The sequence below is a fragment of the Triturus cristatus genome, chromosome 3_1 (assembly GCF_964204655.1).
Source record: "Triturus cristatus chromosome 3_1, aTriCri1.1, whole genome shotgun sequence".
NCBI classification, from domain to species: domain Eukaryota; kingdom Metazoa; phylum Chordata; class Amphibia; order Caudata; family Salamandridae; genus Triturus; species Triturus cristatus.
Genome location: NC_140583.1, coordinates 239613275 through 239632742, shown reverse-complemented (window position 1 = coordinate 239632742; position 19468 = coordinate 239613275). Strand labels below are relative to the sequence as shown.

Genomic DNA, 19468 nt, shown 5'->3' with positions numbered 1-19468 from the left:
TGATCCCCTTTCTAGAATTGCTGCATTCGTTGCGCTTTGGCTGCCCCCATTATCCACAAGAATTACCCTCGACTTGTTCAGGTATGAACCTTCTCTATTCCAGACTTAGAGGTTGCTGCAATTAACGACCTTAATTAACTCGCCATCCTTCATTGATTACCCCTCCACGCCTCCCTTCCTTATATTCGCCCTTCGCTAATTGTTATTCCCTTGTCTTTGTAGAACCTCTTAATCACGTCGCTTTTCCTTCTCTGGAACATGTCCAATTGGTCCACGTCCAGGTATTTGGCTTTTTCTGTTTCCACTATAGCCTTGTCTCTCCCCCTTTTTCTGTAATCGCAAATTTTTCATTTTCCTTTTTCTACAGACTTTCACTTTCTCTAGTGATTTTCCTTATTGAAGATTGATTCATGTCTACAGGTAACCGATACCAGATGTCCTTGTCTTTACTCTACCTTTCCCTACCCCCCCTTTCCCTTAATTTCCCCCCCCCCTTCCCTCCCCCCTCCACCTCTCTTTCCTCAATTGGGCCCTCTCCTATGCACTCTAATTACCTGACATTAACACCCTTTGACTGGCCCTGATCTTCTTTTCTAAGACTCCAATACTAGGGCCTTCCTTGTCCTTTAGCGACTAGTCCACCCCATTTCTTGCTCCTTTCCCTTATCTCACACTCTTCCCTCTTTTTCTTGTACAGCACTGTCTTGAATATTACAGCCCAGTCCTGATGATGATCCTAATTTGATCGGATCGAAACGCCGTCGACTCCTCAGCTTAATTGATGGCCTTATGGTTCTTTAAAATGAATATTTAATTACTTCTATTGTAAAGAAATTGAATTCATAACCTTTGTACATATTATTCTAAACTTCACCTTCACTTCACTTTGCGCCGTCCTCTGCTGATCTCACCTTGTCACTTGCGTCGCCGTCTCTGTGTCACGTACACTTTAAGCACCAAGTACAAGTCCAGGTTGTTCTTATGCGTCATTGATTTTGCCTACAGTGCTGTTACAACTGTTCCATTATCTTGTTCATTTACATTATTGTATGTCCCTTTGTAAACTTTTTGATCTAATACATTATGACTTTTCTCAATCTAATTCTTTCAGAGTCTTCCTTATTCTAACTGTAATGTCTTGCACATGCAATTTATATGTCTGTGTTGAATGTTACCAGTTGAGAATAATTGTTGTTTCTTATACTTGTTAATATGGAGCACCACACTGGGTTTCCGGTGCATCAAAGAAAGTGATGCACCGGTGGCGCAAGGGGCTTGTAAATATAACCTTATGGAATTTTACCAAAATCACAGGATGTTACGCCGCCGAGACTCGACCTGGGATCCACAGCTCTCGAGTCAGCAGCTCTGCCCGCTAGCCACATCCTCTCACCTTCTGTGATACTTTTCAGGGAGCTCTTTCCTAAGTCCCTTTGTCCCTGATGAGCTTAGCGAAAAACAGCTTGCAATGTTTAGGTGTACCTGTGCCCTGTGTGCAGATGGAGTACGTGTCATCATATGCCTTGTGTGGTTTTGCTACCCTGTATTTTGTGTGGTTGAGCAGTTTATGAGCATATGCAATATTTGATCATGCTGTCTTAGTTGAGTTTCGATTACCGATACCTAGAATTAGGAGCAAGCGAGTTGGACAGTGCTCATCACAACACTTTACTTTTATTCAGGCAATTTTACATTTCTCTTACACATAGTTACATCCTGAGACAACGCCCGAGGAGTGGTTTCCCCAGAATCACGTGACATTTGTCTGTCATAGATGAGTCTGAAGTCTTGTCATGTGACGTCTGAGGTCGCGATTAGAAGCCAGGTCTGTGGGCCCAAGATCAGACACCAGGACTCGGATTGTGTGCAATGATATGACTCTAGCAGAGACACTTACATTTTCAAAGTAATTAGGACTGGGTTCGTCAGCCGGAGGAATAGTAAAATCACTTTGAGTTTTCAGAATGTTCTAAAAAGAAGGCAACCAATGGGTATTGAAATTTGTGATATGAAAATATTCCTAATACACGTTCATTTTGGATGTCCGAAAACTCGAGCGAATTTTATTCTTGGATGGTCGCCTAGCTTAACCTTAAAATAATTTTGCATCCCGTGCCTATATAAGATTTAAGAGAAATGTTTCCATCTCATGAGGACATTTTCTCCAAGGATGCAAGGGGATGTCTACGATTTAATTATTTTTAGGCATATAATATAATGTTTATAAATACCTTAGTAGGTCTATTGTGATTTAACTAGATAAAATGAAAAGGTACCACATCTGCCATAGAAAGAAGACCTAAAAATAAAGGCAAACTATTTAATAAAAAATATAAAGAATACACCCAAGCACATGAAATGTTAACTCACCTTTACAAGTTTTGCAGCTCGGATGACACTGTTTGCATAGTTGCTGCTGTTGGTAGAATCGCTCTGGACATTGATTGAGACACTGGTTGGTGCCATCCAGTTGCAGAGTGTTTGGGGGACACGTCATACATTCCCCCGGCTGAGGGCCGGAGCACATCTGGCATGAAGGGTGACATTTTTCACAGCGGTCGGATCCTCTGTAATACCTATAACAGGGGCAGCAAAAGCAATGGTTCGTTAAAGAGTAACACATAATTCCAATTTGAGTGTGAAGATTTCCAGAGAAATCATTTTCACAATCCCTGCTCAGGGCAGGCCAATCTAAGGCTGTGGCTGATTGGTCCTGGTATTATTCCTGCCACCGTATCAATGTCACAAGAATACAGGAATGGACGAATTAAAAGTGAAAATAGAACACACCATCAATCTTCGACAACTATCACAAGTGGCACCAACAGGACTATGGAGTACTCCATGCATATCTTCCCCACTTACATCTGTTTATTAGGTTTCACCTGCACAGTGCATGTGCTGTGCTAGAGCAAATCTTGTATTTTTAGGTTGCACCTGCACTTCCCTCGCGCTGTGCTTGTGAAATCTCTTGCATTTAATATAAGCTTAAAAGGGTGCTCTTATCAGTTCCCTTAGCCAAATTACTGTTCTCATTCGCTATTGGGTGGAACTTGTATTCTGTGCTCATTCGCTATTGGGTGGAATTTTTTTTTTGTTAACTTCCCCTGGCTGCACCCATTTACAATACTTCTACTAAAGCTGGTCACACTGTCAAGATAAGTTCTCTTCCCACGGAAAAGTTAGACAGCTTCTAACAGTGTTTGGAATGCTTGCTTTTTGTTACTTAGTTGTGTAAAGCAAATGCTTTAGCCTTTTTGGGGCATTTCCTATTCATGACTCAGTACTTTTCCTTGCACTTTGTAGGCATTATTGAATTTATTTTGTCAATTTAATCTATTTGGTCAATATGATCAAATTCCAAATGTGGTAATAAACATTACACGTTAAAGATAAAGCTAATATATACAAGAACCAAACAGGCAGCCTACAGTGCAGTTACCTTACGGACAACAGGGTCATGATTTGAATGGTGCAGCAGCACCGGGCCCAAAAGTTGTAAAAACTCCTCCAATATTGCTATATTTGACTACTAGACAGGCAGTCACATTTGCAGTTACCTTGCAGTTAAAAGGGACTTGATTTGAGTAGTGCAGCAGGTGCAGTGGCACCAGGTCCAAAAGATCAAGGGACCCCACTAAACCCAGATTATTGCGAACATTTAAAACTAAACAGGCAGGCATAAGTGCAGTTACCTTGCAGACAACAGGGTAATAATTTCAATGGTGCAGTGACATCAGGACCAAAAGCTCTAGGCACCCTACTAAACACCTAAAATTGTTATATTTTACTACTAAAAAGGCAGACACAATTGCAGTTATCTTGTAGTCAAAAAGGGCTTTATTTTAATGGTGAGGCGGGTGCAGTGGCACCATGACCAAAAGCTCCAGGCACTCCACTAACACATAATATTGCTATCTTTTTTTATTCCTAAACAGGCAGTCACAAGAGCAGTTACCTTGCAGACAACAGGGTCCTAATTTGAATGGTGCAGCAAGTACAGTGGCACAGGGCCTAAAAGTTGTCCGAACTCCTCTAAACACCTAATATTGCTATATTTTACTACTATACAGGCGGACACATTTGCAGTTATCTTGCTGTTATAAGGGGCTTGATTTTAACTTGTGCAGCGATTGCAGTGGCACCGGGGCCAAAAGCTGTCGGGACCCCACTAAATGTTGAATATTGCAAAATTTTACTAATAAACGGAGAGTCAAAAGTGCAGTTATCTAGCAGGTACTAGGGCCATGATTTCAATCTTTCTGCAGGTGCATTTGCACCGTGCCAAATGTTGTCAGAACTCTTCTAAACATCAAATATTGCTATATTTAACTACTGAATAAGCATTCGCAAGTGCAGTTACCTTGCAGGCACTAGGGTCATGATTTCAATGGTGCAGTGACACTTGGGCCCAAAGCTCTAGGAACCGTTTTCTAAACACAAAATATTGTGAAAATTTTTACTACTAAACAGGTAGTCATAAGTGCTGTTACCTTACAGGCAATAGGGTCATGATTTGAATGGAGCAGCAGGTGCAGTGGCACCAGGGCCAGAAGTTGTCATAACTCCTATAAACACCAAATATTGCTATATTTTACGACTAAACCAGCAGCCACAAATGCAGTTATCTTGCAGGCACTAGGGGCACTGGGCCCAAAAGTTGTCAGAACTCCTCAGATCACATAAAATTGCTATTACATCAATTAATTCCATTATTTCCCTCTTTCATATCATTTTCCAAAGCTTTGCTATTAAATATCTGCACTATACCACTAGTAGCAGCACAATATTTTGCCTTTTTCTACATAAACAAGTCATAACACGTTAAGAGACTTTCTGTAACATATTGTGCAACTACTCAGCAAGCTAAAACTTACAACAAAAAACGGTTTATTTTTAATCACATAGGCGAAACCTAATGCATTAGGGGATTCTACCTCAATGTGTCATGCCGGACAAGGATAACGGAAGGAATGACCCTTATACATAGTTATTATGCAGAAGATGGTAATCCTGCTGTGATTCTAAGAATCTTCATGCATAATTAATGAGGCTAGTTTTCAGGGAAAACAAACCGACATCTTATGCAGCGCTTAACTAGGTTAAGGGTTAATACCAACACCAGTTATGTAGCGTAATGGTACGGTAAATGTAGGTCAAAGGTTGGGAGAATATTCAGGCCTATATTGGGGTCCCCTATGAAATATAACACCCACTCCTCCGACATACTAAAAAGGGAAAGCCCTTCTAAACAAGTACGTAAACATTGTTAAAAAGGCATTTAAAAATGCTTAAAGTTCTTAAAATCCCTAAAAATAAATTCTAATAGTCCTTTAAAATATGTTCATATATATTGTCTGAGCCACTAAGTATGTCTGAAAGCCATGTAGCTCAGTCATATTTTAGAAAAGAAAAAAACATTTTGTTTAAAATTCCAATTTTTTTTTTTTTTTAAAAGCTGGATTTTTCCTAGCACACAGAGAGCCAAATGTTTATGTGTCCTGTGTGGGAGACGCAACATCACTGCTGCTTGCTTCGCAGATGAGGTCCGTGTAACACCTCACAGATAAGGTCAATTGAGCAAAGATGATCTTCCTCAGTCGATGCTGGGGCAACGTTTGCAGTATCCAAAGCCTGTGTGCCTGTGGTAGAGCCTGTATCCAATCCAACAGGAGCTAAAGCATCCTATGGTGGCTCTAAGGATGCCGACATCAACATTGGAATATGCTGGTTACACTGCAGTACATGGGCCGTTAACGGGTCAAGCAATGCATCCACATCCGGTGGCGCAACTGATGGAAGTGTTAGACAGAGGTCCAACACGCATTCTTGTCCGCAGAATAGGCAGCGGAGAACAGGCAGAACGAAGTCAATCCAGCCTGGTCGAAATGATAGGAACCAAGACGTGCTTAGCAAGTCGAGGTGGGCCAAGATGGAGTAGCATGCGATCACGGTAACGACGTTCGAAGAGTGTTTTTTCCATTTCCTTGGTGACTTGCACGTCCATTGCGTAGCAAAAAAATTTAACTCAGGATTCCCGCAATCAGTAGCAGGATTAGTGGAAGCTCTCCCAAAATGCTTCAGAATAAGGAGTGTATGGAAGCTGGACTCACTCCGAACTACTGCCTGAAAGGTGCTTAACAGTCCACAAACTATGGTCTTAAATAGGTGTACTATACCCTTCATATCAGACATTTTAAAGATACGTTGTACCATTTCTCCGAAATGGAAAGGGCAATTTGTTTGTACCAGTGCCTGTAACTCAGTGGATGACCTTGCAACCTGGAGATCAAATGTCTCTCAGGCTGACGTTAAGGGCATATCTTTCTGTAAAAGCATGGTTTTCATTTGGCTCAGAGTATCAAACCGTATAAAGAAAACCTTCAATGAAGGCCATAACGGTGCCTCCCTGACTGTGCAGGTCAGTGGAAACAATACTTGCATCCAACAAGTAACCCTGGAACTTACAGTGACAAGATATGAAATGCCTGGAAGCATCCTACAACAACCTTGATCATTCAGCATTAAATAACTCCCAATCGAGAGCAGCCTGAATACTGGATTAATCATGGCAGCTTGAGAACCTTTCAAGTGACGGCAGCTTGAGAACCTTTCAAGTGACAGGATAAGTTAGCTACTGAACCAATTCAGGTCCAGTGAAGCATAATGTCCTGGCAAATAAGTGATCCACTCAAAGAAATCTCACAGTCTGTACCACTGAGAAACACTCCAGTGTCCCAGTTCCTGCATCTAAATCTATACGGTAATTCCCAAGATTCATGGATGAATTCCCTACCCATTGCTTCATACCTGCCTACCTGGTGGTGTTCTAGGCAATATTGAAACTTGAAAGTTCTTACTGGCAATGTTATATGGCCGTGAATTAACCATTCGGTGGACGGTGACTCTGCCACAGTAAAATCTAGGCATAACTTCCCAACACTGTATGATGTCACCACCCCCAGATGTTCTCGTTGTACATAGCGTAAGTCAGGCTTATGGATACTAAACCCTTCGGTGGTACCCCTGAATCTTGACTGACACCTATTAGTGTTGATAGGCCAAACTAACCATCCCTTCCAATTGGGGTCTGTTGAATTGTATGAAATGCCCTGCATAATGTCATCTAGTGTACTCACACAATTTTCTGTGTAAATTTGATAATCTGTGAAGAGTGAAAACAAGGAATGCGAGGTGTGTCCAAGTCCTTAATCTTAGCTAACCCAAGACAGAAAGTCTGTTGCACAGTGTTGTTCTGGAAAATCCTTTGTTGTGGTATGAGGCATGCTCTAAATAGTGCATCAGTTCTCTGAACCGGTCATTCATTAGTCCCTCAGACTGTTTTTATGTCTATAGTGTCTTTCCACAAGCCAAAACCCTGTTAAGACAGTTGGGCAATAAAGGATGCTGAATATATCTGTTTTGTGTTAGTGAGCATACTTTTCTTTGCAGATAAAGGTGCAAGCATATTATAATATGTGCGTCGGTCTGATGTATAACATTCAGAAAAATAAGCAAACTTTTGTGCAAACGTTTGTGAACTACCTTTCAGTGGTGTTGGGAAATATTCCCATTGGTGGTATGCAAAAACATTATGTGGTGCACTCGTTTTATGCAAAAAAAGATGACCATCGTGTTGATAACAGTTCATTTCATTGAAATCAGAAGAGTCATCAAACATTTCATTTGTTGAAAATGCTGAAGATGGTTCTAAATTAGACAACATATTATTCACAGTGTCAAAATCCCATTTGTCAGAATATGTACTTGAGGTGGTGATATAATTTAGCGAAATTTTAAATACAGGTGGTACTTGTAAAAGTTCTGTAGGACAAAATACATCATATGAAACCCTGTCAGGAACTGGAACCGCTGTAATGTTCACATAGGAGAGGTCTCTGTTCACAATGAGATGACATATGAGGTTTCAGCACCAAGTTCACATTAGATACTGTAGAGCATTCTGGGAGACAGTGTCCATTCACGATAAAGAAAAATCCAGTCAATAAACCTATCAAAAATAGTAGGAACTGTATTCCTGTTATTATCCAGAGCAGTAGCCATGGTGAAACGAGGTACGTCTTTTTCAGAAAAATGTAAAAATTATAACGTTGTTTTTTTGTGGGAAACTGGAGGTTCACTTGGATCCAGAAAAAAAGTGTTTAAATCGATGAAGTAGCAAGATGCAGTTCGTTCTATCTTCGGTAACTCAGCAGGTTTTGTTGAACTTGCAGTTGTCTCTTGAAGAGGCATATTGATGTAAATGTCGGTGTTAGGCCGAATTGATATTTGTGTTTCACTTGGATTTTGTTGTTCTGTTTCAATAGGCACGAGTTACACTTTATTGTTGTTAACTCCATTACTTCGTATTGTAGACTCTTCGAATGTTATAAGACTTTCTGTCTGAACTGCTTGTATGGTAGCGAGAGGAGAGCAGTGGCCACCTAGGAGCCCACGTGGCAAGCTATTTAGGATCGGCCACATAGTGCGGTTGGATCAGATCAATTGAGACAAATCTCTTCTCCTTTTTGCCGGCCAGAGGTGGAAGAAGTACTGTTCTTGTTCCTTTGACAGCCAGGACAGGTACAGGCTTTCTGTACAGTGGCCCAAATTCTTTCTAGTCCACAATCTTTTCTCTGACCAGATCCCTGACTTTTGGGATCCAGGCAGGTCTTGCCGTTACTGATTTCACTTCCCCAGTCGCAGTGCATTTTACTTGCACGTTGCTTTGTAGTGCCCAGAATTCATTAAGATCCTGTAAAACAGCCAAACATTTATCGATATCAAAAGATTTTTCTTCCACTCCTATGCTTTCCTGATCGAGATCAGTACCCACATTTTTGTCCCAAATAGGAACTCGTAACGGGTGATGCCTCCTAGGGAACTTCGTGGCATATTATTTAGTTCCCTCTGGCTCCATGTAGGTGACTACCATCCAAACCTAATAATCTTGCTGTGAAAGAATGCTTTAAGTCCCGATTTCTGCTCTCCACGACCGAATTTCCCTTGTGATGGTACAGAGAGGAGTATCGCAATGCAGCACTCAGACTTCCCATGGCTTCCTTGTAAGCCCTAGAGCTAAACGTGGGGCCACAGTCAGAGTGTAATGTGACAACTGCGTATGTCCCTATAAAGACTTGCAAATCTTTTATAACAGTTTGAGCGTCAGCTGAGTGCTGAGACCAAACCCACAGAAATCTAGATCATAAATCCACAGCCACCAAGATGTACTTGTAAGCCCCGTCAGATTGTAAGGGGCCGCAGTGGTCCAAACAGACACAAGCGAGAGGTCTGTCCGATATCAGTAATGGTGTTTCAATCAATCAATCAATCAACCAGGGAATTGTAAGCGCGCTACTCACCCGTGAGGGTCTTATTGGCACTGGGGGGAGGAGGGGGAGAAGGTCCGCATTTCTGTTTATCCGAAGAGCCAGTTCTCGAGGGTCTTCCTAAAGGTGTTCAGGGAGGGGGTGCATCTGATGTCTGCCGGTAGCTCGTTCCAGGTCATGGCTGCAATGTGAGAGAAGGATCTTCCACCTGCTCTGGCGATGCGCAGGGTTTCTGCCAGTACGAGGTTGAAAGATTGGAGGTTTCTTTTGAGTACGTGGAAGCTGATTCTGTCATTGAGGTATTTGGGTCCGTTGTGTAGGCATTTGTAGGCATGAGTGAGGATTTTGAAAGTGACTCTTTTCTCCATGGGGAGCCAGTGGAGACTTCGTAGGTGTTGGCTGATGTGTTTGTGTCGGGGGATGCTGAGGACGAGTCTGGCAGCTGTTTTGTATTGTCTGGAGTTTGCGAAGTAGGGACTTGTTGATGCCGGTGTAGAGTGCATTTCCATAGTCCAGTCTGCTGGTGATGAGTGCGTGGGTGACCGTCTTCCTTGACTCAGGGGGGATCCACTTGAAGGTCTTGCGGAGGATGCAGAGGGTGTTGAAGCAGCTGGAGATGACGGCGTTGACCTGTTGGTTCATGTGAGTGATGAGTCGAGTACGATGCCCAGGTTCTTGGTGTGGTCTGAGGGGGTAGGTGGGCTTCCGAGGGCAGTCAACCACCAGGTGCTGTCCCATGCAGAAGGGGTGGTACTGAGGACGAGGACTTCTGTCTTCTCGGCATTGAGCTTCAGGCCGCTGTTCATCATCCAGACTGCGACATCTTGCATTCCTTTCTGCAAGTTGAGTTTGGCAGTGGTGGGGTCTATTGTGAGGGAGAGGATGAGTTGGATGTCATCGGCGTAAGATATGATGTTGAGGTCGTGTTGTTGGACGATGGCTGCGAGGGGGGCCATGTAGATGTTGAAGAGGGTGGTGATGAACCCGGTGGGACTCCACAGGTGATTGTCGTGCGGTTGGAGTCTAATCCTTTGGCTTCTTCCAGTGAGGAATGATCAGATTCAGTCCAGGGCTGTTCCTTGTATGCCTGCGTCGTGTAGTCTTGCGACTAGTGTGCGGTGGGAGACGATGTCGAAGGCCGTTGATAGGTCGAGTAGGATGAGGGCTGCAGAGTGGCCTTGGTCCAGGAGGGTGCGAATGTCGTATGTGGCAGCGAGTAGGGCAGTCTCTGTGCTGTGGTTGCTTCGGAATCCGGATTGGGACGGGTCAAGGACGGCGTGTTGCAGGGATTCTGCTTATACACAGAACTATGCGAAGAACCCCAGGACCTCAGTGAATTGTGGTGTACCAGAAACTCACCTCAGAACCCAGAACCCAGTATCCGGCTAGCATAAGTGTCCCATTCGTTATCCGAGATTTAGCTCGGCAGTCCCAATGAATAGACAACCCAGAACAAGCGACTCAGTGTACTCTCAGGAATGGTGGGAATCGGAAATACCTGTTCGTATATTATTCTCACATCAGTCCACAACAAGAATCAACAGAGACACGGTGTAAATAAAAAGAGTTTATTTTTATAGACCACGTGTCCTAAGATGCAGTACTTTGGCTAATACAAGCAGACAAATGATTAAAATCAAAACCATCAGCATCGTTACAATACCATAGAATATAAAAGGGGTAATCATGTTATAATGACAGTGGATACTACCACCTTCCCTTTACTAAGAAGCTAATATTATTATTAGTCTAATAGAAGGTCTCTTAGGCTTGAATAGGGGACCCCATACCTCAAAGATCAGCTTAGTGAAATCACATCACAGGAGCATCAGGAGTCTTCTCGCAGGAAGGCTCATCTTCGGTCTGAATATTAATTATGATGTCTGCAATATTAAAAGCACCAACTTTCAGGTATTTGCAGCTGCCCGTGTGTTATGGCTAAATAGTGGGTCGATCAACCTAGAGTAGAAAACATGCATTGTGTAACAACCCAGACTGTTTGTCACATCATGTACAGACCAAGGTCGCTGCGCAGAGCTCGGGATGGTAACAACAGATTGCTCTCGTGTGAGGCAAGGCTCGAGTCAGCAGTTTGTTTAAGGAATAACATGTAAACGCAGTGTCGTGCGCAAAAGCAGCAAGATGGCTTTCTAACATCTAACGTGGTTATGCTAACTTAACAATTTATGTACGTATTAAGGGAATCCTTACTACATGCCCCCTTGATCGAAGCACTATCCAATAGGCAAGAAAAATAAAGAACGCAGAGTTCGGTATCGACAGAGCAGAACAAGGCGTACTCAATTTAAAAGTTTCACGCGAGGGCAAAGCCGAAAAAACGAAAAATGAAAAAAAGGGAGAAAAACCCTAATAAAAAAAAAAAAACCTCAAACATATAAGGGTTAGAGAAAAATTAAAAGGACATCCTGCGCCGGGTAGCAGTCCAGAGGCACAGGATGTGGAGTAAAAAGAAAGCGGACGACTGTACAGTTAATCCATGAACGTATATGCCGCATATGTGGCAACTGCTTCCAACAAGAAATCGTTTGCAGAGTCACTAAAAGTCTCAGCCATCCAATTAAGTAAAGAAAAGGAACAAACATGTTCTTCAATAAGCGGAGCCCCTAACACAATCAGAGGGCACCCAAACTGATCCTCCAGATAGCTCATAGCTAAGAAGTCGTAGGCAGCCCTTGCGATGTCCCAATTACCCAGGATACCATGCGCCGCACCACAGGCCATAATCCGGACACCAGAACAGGCAAACTCGTGAGACACTAAGGGCCTCATCAGTCGATCGAAATCCGGCACCGGAGACACCGTGTTGGTCAAGCACAAATCCAGAGGCCATTCAAAGGGACAATCTAGGCAGTGAAAAACAGGTTGCACGCAGGTGAAGTAGGAATACCGGAAGGATAATCCATATGCCAGGCTCAAAGTCGCCAACGGCAGCGTACCATAATAGTCAAGCATCCTGTCACGAAGAAGATGCAGACGGGACAGGCTGTCGTGTGGCACAGAAAGAGCAGCCATTCCGTAGTATGAAAAGTAAAAGCAGCACACCTGCCACCAGCGCCAGAATCAGCGGAACACCTCCAAAGACGCTCGAGAAAATAGAATGGAAAAATGCCGGAATCACACCAAAAATAGTTTGGAAAGAGGTCACGAGGCCTGAGCCCACAAGTTTAAAAAAATGAGCCAGGCCGGTTGTGGACGAGGCATTGAAAATTGTTTGGATCAAAGCTCCAAAATGCAGGGGGAGGTCAGTATTTAAAAGCGCCTGTACCTCAGTGCGCGTATTTGCTACGTGAAGGACAAATGTTTCACGGGAGGAAGTTAATGGCACCTCCTTTTGGGACAATAGCGCCCTTATTCTGCTCATCTTGTTGAACTCTGCTTTCAAGGTCGGAATCGAAGGCCAGATGGAAACATCCAGCCGCCCATGCGGGGGAGGAAATAGAACATTATTGCAGCAGACAACCCTCTGCGTTACAGTTACTATATATGGGATTCCCACTAACATCCCGCAGCAAGCTTCATTATTTAAAATTAAATAACTACCGTTTGCAAGCAGCGTGAAAGAGGGCGTAATCACTGGCACTGGGACACCTTTTAGAACACAGGCCAAATTTGGGGCTTGTACATTGCAAGCACCGTGCAACTGAATGTGCCTACATACCAAGGAATGATCTGGTGTCGTGGTACATTCCTCACCCTTCAGATAAACCTCAGTATCGTCTCTAGTACATCTATACGTAAAGGGGAGGGACCAAACCTCATGTATGAAAGCGGTACCCAGCTGTTCATATCTACCCAGTGCATAATGTTTCATACAAGACGTAAACTTAAAAAGCGCAAAAGGTAAAGTGATCAACCCGTGGATTAACCACGTGGCCGAATTGAGTTCCGCCACAGAGAAAGGTAACGGCTCCAATTTTTCAATATGTAACAATGAATATGTAGCATCCTTCATGGACATGAACCGCTGCTTCTCAGTAAGGTTAACCTCTTCAGTGCCCATGACGAGCTGGACTCGTCATGGGCCGCGGTAGCGCTGTGCCCATGACGAGTCCAGCTCGTCATAGACCCCGCCCGCTAATGCAACGGCCGGCACAGGGCGGGGAAAGGGGCGGGCACTGAAGGGGTTAAAGGGAAGGAATAAAGATGTAGTATTCAAATAGTCCCAAGGGACCCTCCCTGCCTTTAACGTCTGCAATGTCCATGCAAACTGCATAACAGAACGCAACTGGTTTTGACCATGATACAACACAGACATATCATCATGTACAATATCAACAACTGAAGAAACAATATTATCTAACGTATAAATTCGCCAAGAGAGAGTGTTAATGCTGTTATCTATAACGGCTAATACCTTTTCCATATTTGCTTGGTCAATAGCTCTCAATCTGGAAGCCGCCTCAATTTGCGACAATTTCCATACTTCGTTGTAAATAGCATATGCCCACCTTTTGGTTCTGCCACCCACAGGACCTTTAACAAAATCATTCAAATCTATTTTGTCATGTAATTTTGATAAATGAACTTTGACAGATGCCAAGGTGGAATGTCGCAGCCAGGACTGACAATATTTCCCTACAGAGTATGTAGTTACTGTGTGTGACGACTCAAACCTAGGGTCTACGCGTTCCTGGGTATACCCTGGTTTCAGTCCTAGAAAACGACGTTGACAGGTATCAGAACTGCTTTGCCAGATTAACCATCCCTCACTACTAAATTTTGAAATATTGAAAGATGTATTTGAAACCCATGACTGCAAAGCAGGAAGGGACAGATCTGTGTGGTTATCCCAATTTGGGTAAGCGCCCAGATCCGGCATAGAAGGTGAATTTAGTTTTTTAGAAGTAGCCAATCCGAAACAGGTGGTTTGGAAGATGGTTGAATTCAAAAACAACATATGATTTGGTATTAGACAGTCACGGTGTAAAGCTTCAGTTCCCTGAACCTGCCACGGTTTGGAACCCCAAACCGACTTAAGATCAATAGTAGCCTTCCATAGATCATAACCCTTGATTGACAACTCATCCATAAAGGACCTAGAATAAAGTAATTTGGTGTGTGTCAGTCTAACCTTTGAGGCAGACTCAGGCATAACCTTAAAATAGAAGGACGCCGGGTCGGAAACACTGAAATCAGTAAAATAAGTATATTTCTCAACTAATGTAGGTGAACTGCCAAAAGAGGGTGTAGGACAGTGTTCCCATTGGGTAAAATTTACAAAATTCCTAAATGTATTTGCTTTATGCAGGAAGTGATGTTCATAATGCTGAAAACAATACTGTTCCGCATAGTTAGCCGCATTTTCATATAAATCTTCAGCATCAAAAGCGGCATAATATTTCAAATCTGAAAACAGTGCTTCAATGGCGTGAACATCCCAATCATCAGAACGTATGTTCTGCTTAACCACATCACCCATAGAAACACGAAATACATTAGGTACATTAATGACCTCTGTAGGCCCATGAATTTGAAATTTAACAGCATCCCACGCGATTCCATCCAAGACGGGCCAGGCAGTAATATTCACAAAAGTCTGGTCCCTTTTCATGATGTGGGACGAGGAGTGGGGAGCCAAAGTTCCATTAATAAGTCTAATTGTAGATCTCTCTTTGAGATAGTGGCCATCCACGAGACGGAAAAACACTATCACGAATCCAATCGACATAAACAAAAAAACACTGAAAAGCAACAGCCAGATATATGTCCAAGGGGCAACCAAAAAGTGTCTTTTAAACCAACTAGCAAAAACAGCAATGTTCGAAGGGGGAGTGGCGGGCAATGAATTAGTGTCAAAGGAGAAACTGGACTGGTCAAGCGCCGTAGATTGTAAAACGGGAGAGTGATCATTTGTAGGATAAGCATACTCAGTCTCGTCTGGCAGACCACCAGCCGGTGGTAGTAACAGGGGATCAGTAACAGACCGCATCTCGATGGCAACATCAGACAAGGTGTTAGAAGCAGGAACCAACATTGAATTTCTTTGCATCGTCTGGCATGAAACTGCTGGAGTCAGACTAAGAAGTATCGGCCACTCGCTGAAGTTTGACATTGTCAATAGAGATGTACCTGTTTTCTTTTCGACCAGGAAGTGGAGGTAAAATGACTGTTCTTGTACCCTGCACTCCAAGCACTGGAACTGGTGCACGATAAGAGGGGCCGAACTCCTTCTTGTTCTCCACCTTCTCACGGACCAGATCTCCAACTCGGGGTAGCCAGCCGACTACCGGAATCTGAACCTCAGCTTCAGATGTGGAGGGCAAGTGTTCCTTCGAAAGAGTGTCTCTGGCTTCTTGTAGAGTCTGCAAAACAGCACAGTGATCATCTACGTCAAAGGGTGTGGTCGACGCCGCCATGTCTAGACCATCAAGGTCTGGGACAAACATTCTGATTCCGAAGAGCATCATGTATGGGGTCCGCCCACCCAGAGACCTTCTAGGGAGATTATTAAGTGCACGTTGGACGTTATACAAATGGGCTAGCCAGTTCCGGCCTGTGCCTAAAACACGTGCTGTCAATGATTGCTTTAAGTCACGGTTCATTCGCTCCACCACACTATTACCCTCAGGTCGGTAGGGGGACGAAAATTTGACTTGGACCCCCAAATTTCTCATAGCCTCCTTGTAAGCCTTAGAGGTGAACGCAGGGCCCTGATCAGAATGGAAGGTACCACACGCAAAAGTTCCCACAAAGACACGCAAATCCCTGATGACAGTCCGTGAGTCAGCACTCCTTTGTGGCCATACCCAGAGAAAACGTGTGCACGAATCCACTGCAACCAAGATATACTTGTACGCAGTATCAGAAGAAAAAGGACCGCAGTGATCTAAATAAACACAACCAAATGGTTTATTAGATATGTACAACTGTGTCTGTGGTGGGCGCGCAACAGAGGAAGGTTTAATCTGCTGGCAAATGTCACAATCAAGTACAGAAGCGCGCGCTTGTTTATATAAACCAAACCACCAGTAACGTTGTTGTAACAGAGATATAGTAGCGGACACGCCGGCGTGGGCTGACGCCAACCCCTCGTGCGCTGCTAATATCAGAGCTGGTCTGCAGTCTGCGTTGGGAATAATTCTGTCACCAACGTTGTTAATCCTCACTAACGGGACGTTATCAGGACTTAAATGATAAAAATAACGAGAAGGAAAACCCTTCGGGTAATCACTTCCCTTCTCTGTAGCAGCAATAGCTGCCAAGATGTCATCATCAATCTTACTTTTGGATCTTGTAACTGCTGCCACTAAGTATGTAGCCACTGCGGTTTTTGCTGCCTCGTCAGCTAAGCTGTTACTGACAGCATGGACACCAAGTCGTTGGTGACCAAGAGTGTGAATAACATTCACAAGAGGGAGACGTTCTTTAAAGTCTGCCACTCGAACCCAAAGCGTTTTATGCTTAATTGTGCTACCTTTGGTATCTCGATAATCATTTTGAGACCAGAAGTGTAAGTTATCATTGTAGGACTGGACACAATAAAAAGAGTCACTTACTATAAGAGTCGTGACTCGGGGATCAGCAAACTCCAGTGCAAGCACCAGAGCCCGAAGCTCCGCCAATTGCGCGGTACAATCACCCAATGACTGCGTATGCACTGCATCAGATTGGAATTCACCATTTACGAATGTACCTACGACAATTGCGCAAGCCGCAGAATAAGCGTGCTTTGATCCAATCGCGGGCTGCGCCGAGCCGTCAGTGTATATGACACAATGGTATTCTTCGAGCGGGCGCAAAGACAGAGGAGCCGGATGAATGAATTCATATCGCAAGTACTCTTGAGTCTGTAATGAGGCGTCAAAGATATAAGTGACATCTGGCGACGTCAGAGTTGTGGCCCATTGTATCCACCGTGGATGCAAAGCTTTAGAATTAGGTACACTTGCTTTAGTCACTGCCTCCAGGGCAGGATACGGTGTTACAACCAGAATCTGTTTCCCATGCGACAGTGCGCGCTCCTTAAGGTTCGCCATCTGTACAGCAGTCAGGACTTTCTCGACTGTGGAAAAACGTAATTCAGCAGAGGTGTACAAGTGTGATTTATACGCAATGGGGACTGTATCGCCCTCATTAAACGTCAAATACGTGAAACCCACGGCGCCTGGTACTATTCTTATTACCAGGTTAGTGCGGTTATCACACGTCAGCAAGTACTGTGAAGCAAGAAGATCAGCCTGTAAAGACTGTAAAATAGCAGAGTGTTCTAGCTGCCAGCTAGACTTCGAAAAAGAAGGTTGTACCAAGGCGTATAACGGCTTGATACGCTGGGCATAATCAGGAATATACGTACGTCCGAAATTCAGAAAGCCCAGCAGAGATTGTAATTTTTTCAGCGTTGTAGGAGCACGCAAGCATGCGCACTTCTCTAGAAAGTGGGGAGCAAGTCCCTTACCCTCATTGTTGAGCTCGTAGCCCAAAAACAACACAGTATATTCCGCGATGTGTGACTTCGCAAAATTGAATTTGTAGCCATAGTCAGCAAAACTCACTATAATATTGTCGACTCGAGACAGATGTGGCATCAGCTCATCATCCGTGAGGTAGATATCGTCAACATAGGAGTATGCGTCGGGGTCTATTCTTTCTAAGAGAGAAACCACTCGAGCGGAGAAGACGCCAGGGCTATTTTTGTAGCCCATGGCTAATCTCGTAAATTGTTTTTGCTTGCCGCCCGAAGTAAACGCCGTCCACTGGCTACTCAGTGTGGACAGGTTGTGGCTAAAAAAGCCATTGGAAATGTCAAGTGTCGTTTTAAATCTTTTACGCACGAGACTGTCGACAAGAGCCGAGCTGTGTGTATTTTGTACCGCGCAGGTCCGGCAATGGGAGTTTAGGTGCCGGTAATCCAAAACTAAACGGTACGAGCCGTCAGGCTTCGTTACAGTGAATAAAGGGTTATTCATAGGGGACACACAAGTTTCAATAACACCCTGATATTCCAATTGTTCAAGGATCGCCGCGACGTGTGGCCTAGCTTCACGACGCATGGGATATTGGGGTTGAGGCTGGGGCATAGACCGCAATGGAATCTCAGGGCAGGGGGACAACCGGTCCCATCCCACCTGAGTACGATACACCGCCGGCGCAAGCGCCAGCGCCCACTCCTCAGCGTACACTTCAGCCTGGTCCTTAGGCACTGTGTGCGCAAAGGACGGGAGGATTACTTCCTCCCCTCTAGGAGCTTCTAAAATGAAGGCTGGGGGCCAATCTGCCTCCGCTAGGAGGATATCATAGGTGGTAGTCAGATTATCCCAAAAAATCCCCTTTATTGTACGTTGTATGTCACCCTCAATTAATAAGACTATTTCATAAAGTCTGTCAGGGGGAGCCATTCTGGTGTCAGCTGTTTCAACAGTAACCATGATATCAGTTGCTGTCGCCGCCAGAAATGGACGCAGAGCTTGACGGACTATGGTAATTTCCGCCGCGCTGTCCAGTAGCGTCAGCGCCCATGTCCGGTTCCGAAGCTGTGTCCGCACTATCTGAGGCATACCTCGCCGTCAGAGCAGCCACTTTCTTCTTCTGAAACGGGGGTCTTTGTCGTGCAAATTCGTCCTGCTTGCCTTTTCCCTCAGTCTGTCGGGGCTGGTCACGTGTTTGCAGAGCACCCCGACCTTTGCCACCGCCTCCGGATTGTGAAGCCGATGTTTCCTGTGAAGAACGAGGAGAACGTTGTTCAGAAACCTGAAATCTATCAGGAGACTTAATAGTAGCACGATCACGTAGATCATAAGTGCGTTCACTACCTGACTGAACGGGAGAGGCAGGCCGAGAGCCCTGTTTCTGCTGCTGCTTTCCCTGTTGTTTCGACCGCCAATTCTGTTGCTGAAAGACTGGACGGTCATCCTTACCAGAGGCTTCCGCCTTACCCAGCTGCTTAATATCGGGAATTTTGACTACAGGCTTAACTCCTAAAGAGCTACGACCCAAATCTCTGTACGCACACGAGATTATTTTCGCAAATTCCAGCGGCTTATCCTCCTCAGCAACTTTCTTCAGTTCATTACGAACTTGGAACTGCAACGCATCACCCTTAAGGTTACCCATTATCATGGTAGCCACCAGGTCAAACTGTCCGAGGAGCCGCATTCCTAATTCTATCGCAGACTCCGCAC

General features: G+C 44.3%; 1 protein-coding gene across 1 annotated transcript in view; it reads right to left on the bottom strand.

Annotated features, from left to right (window-relative positions):
* LOC146859999 (cysteine repeat modular protein 2-like) overlaps positions 1-19468 on the bottom strand; it is a 648096-nt gene that overhangs the window by 238645 nt on the left and 389983 nt on the right. Inside the window, exon 13 of the mRNA XM_085643761.1 lies at positions 2371-2576. Within this exon, the coding sequence (XP_085499887.1) occupies positions 2371-2576 (206 nt within the window). The remainder of the gene's footprint in view (positions 1-2370; positions 2577-19468) is intronic.